This window comes from Microcebus murinus, chromosome 21 (genome assembly GCF_040939455.1).
Source record: "Microcebus murinus isolate Inina chromosome 21, M.murinus_Inina_mat1.0, whole genome shotgun sequence".
Taxonomy (NCBI): Eukaryota; Metazoa; Chordata; class Mammalia; order Primates; family Cheirogaleidae; genus Microcebus; species Microcebus murinus.
In genome coordinates this window covers 15836955-15839726 of record NC_134124.1, presented here as the reverse complement: position 1 = coordinate 15839726, position 2772 = coordinate 15836955, and the positions used below count along the sequence as shown (strand labels likewise).

The following is a 2772-nucleotide window of genomic DNA, read 5'->3' as shown; positions in this document are numbered from 1 at the left end:
ATACTTGAAGGATGTCTCCATACCTATACAAAAATGGAGGTGGAGCTATCGTCGCTATGTCAGGAAATGCCCAGGATTTAATTGCTTGGGTGAAAGGATTCATTCTGGAATTCAGAATCAGGAAAACGCTCATCTCCAGCTGAGCTGGTATGATTCTCTTTGTCTGCCAACACGTCAGATAACGAATGCAGTGGCCCTCTGTTATGTCTGCCCTCTTAGCATGATGCCCTCCTGCTGCTTTTGGTAACATCACCTGCTTTTCTTCTGAGGATCCCTCGCCCTTCTCACCCCAGGTTTCAGTCTCTGTGGTTCTGGTGGGGCTGACTCCACCCTGTCTTCTCCTCCAGGGGTTGGGCACAATACTCAGGCCTGGCTAGCTGGAGTCACAGTGATTGAATCTGGGATGGGATCATGGTCAAGTCTGGCCATTAAGAGGCAGACCTGGGACTTTTTGCTGAAATTATTGGTGGCTGGGAGGAAGAACATCTTTTCCACTGGGGGTATGAAGCTGATAAGATGCCAATCTGGAGTCACTGATGGCCATCTTTGCACCTTGAGTGAAGAGCTTGCCTGAGAATAAGGGAACAAAACCAACACAGAGGACAGCAGAGCAGAGAATGGAGAATGTGACACATTGTTAATGACATTGCTTGGCCCCTGGATCCAGTCATGCCTAAAGCTGTTATACCCTTAAATTTTGCAAAAAACAAAACAAAACGCAGTCGCCCACACACACGGCAGCCACCTCGGCCACTGCAGGAACTGAAACCGAGAGCGGCCGGAGCTCCGCGTCCCGCTGGAGCGGCGGGTGGCAGCTGCTCCGAACGCGGCGTCCCGGGACGCACCGCCCGGCGCGCACCGGCCCCAGTCCGCGCGGGAGTCACTTGTGCGGATCTGCCGCTTCCTCGAGGTCTTCAACCACTGGCAGCAATGGCCAGCCTCCTGACCACACCTTCTCCAGGAGAAGAACTGATGACCACCCCAATTCTGCAGGCCACAGAGGCCCTGTCTCCAGAAGCTGGAGCCAGCACAGCACTCATTGCAGTTGTTATCACCGTGGTCTTCCTCACCCTGCTCTCAGTTGTGATCTTGATCTTCTTTTACCTGTACAAGAACAAAGGCAGCTACGTCACCTATGAATCTGCAGAAGGCGAGCCCAGTGCCATCCTCCAGATGGAGAATGATTCAGCCAAGGGCAGAGAGAAGGAGGAATTTTTCATCTGATGATTCCTGGGCCCAAAGGAGCTTCTTCCTGGCTCCACTGCTAACACATTGACTGTTTAATTTATTAGGTGAAAGTTTTCTCTGAAGCCAGTGAGACACAGTGATTGATGTAGGCAATGCCACACTCCTTCCAGGACACAGTCCCAAATGCCAGCATCACTGACTCCAGGGACCAGGGACATGGAAAAAAGCTGCTTATGATGTCTTTAAACAGGCCTTCATAATAGAGCTGTTGTTTGTAAATGGCCAACAAGGCGGGGCTCTACCAGGGGACATTTGAGTATGTGCCCAGTCATCTTAACTTTTTTCACAAAGGGATAGAAAAGAGAGTTAGGGTCACTGGCTGCTCCACTCTGTCCTCTACCTGGTCACCTAGTGATAGCCTAAGTGGAGACACTGTCCAGAGTTCATCCCAGATGCTGGATGCCATATTAAAAGGCCAGGCCAGGAGGGGTAGACTATGGAGATGTTACCTCCTGATAAGTGTGCTACAACCCTCAATCTGAGCCCTTCCTTTCCATAGTTCCCAACAACCTTATACTTATGTGATTTTTATCCACATTAAAATTTTTCACTGATGCAAAAAAAAAAAAAAAAAAAAAAAAAAAAAAAAAAAACAAAACAAAACAAAAAACAGTGGTGGTGGAGGGAGAAAAAAGAAAAAAATGTTTTGCAATATATGAGTCAATAATTCTTCTCCTTGCTTAAGCCAGTTTGAGCGGGGTTTGCATCACTCACAAATAAAATATTAATAGTTCCCTATAATACACAAACCAAAACACAATTCTGCCCATAAGTGGAGATAGCAATTTAGTGATTGAGAGAGCTAATTCATCCCAGGTGCCTGATATACCTGCTGTTCAGCTTCTAATGAGCGTGCACACCGTGACAGTGTCTGGAAAAGGGTTGCCAGTGATTCCTCTCATCCCTGTGTACTTGTGCTGCCTCCTAGTTGGAGGTGAAATCCATTTTCCCTTCCCTTAAATCGCGAATCATGGCTTATTTTGTGACTTGCTTTGACCAATAGAGTGTTTCAGGTGATGCTGTGTGTGCCAGTTCCAGGCGGAGGCCTTAAGAGACCCGGCGGCTTCTGCTTTTGCTCTTAGAGCCCTGAGCTCCCATGTAAAGAAGCCTGGCTACCCTGCTGGAGGGACCACGAGACCACGTGAGAGAGGAGGCCGGGCAGGCCCCAGCGGTTCCAGCCACCACCGTGGAGCCATTGGACAGATGAAGGAAGCCGTCTTGGACATGCCAGCCCAGCCAAACTCCCAGCTTGGTGCATCTGCCTGGGTGGTCCCAGCCAGTACCTTGTGAAGCAGAACCTCCCATTGAGCCCGGCCAGTCCATGGAATCATGAGAAATAATCAATTGCTGCTTTAAGCCGTTAGGTTTTAGATTGGTGTGTTATTCAGCAGCAGCTGACTGAAGCGTCCACTCAAGCAGCAATGTTGGGATATCAGACTGCGTCGCTGGGTGTCTTATTTGAATGAGGCCCTCCTTGAGAAGCAGTGGTGGGCAGTGTTGGGACTGAGGGTCAGGTGGAGCCTC

The 2772-nt window shown here is 49.4% G+C and overlaps 1 protein-coding gene across 1 annotated transcript; it reads left to right on the top strand.

The window, feature by feature from the left end:
* Nucleotides 1-725: 725 nt before the first annotated feature.
* On the top strand, nt 726-1800 carry LOC142863100 (small cell adhesion glycoprotein). The gene has a single exon (XM_075996205.1). It carries the CDS (start codon nt 931-933, stop codon nt 1222-1224), a length of 294 nt encoding a protein of 97 aa, XP_075852320.1. The 5' UTR covers nt 726-930; the 3' UTR covers nt 1225-1800.
* Nucleotides 1801-2772: the final 972 nt, after the last annotated feature.

Bases quoted from the DNA above. Each gene is read 5' to 3' on its own strand.
- LOC142863100 (XM_075996205.1), top strand. From the start codon at position 931: ATGGCCAGCCTCCTGACCACACCTTCTCCAGGAGAAGAACTGATGACC.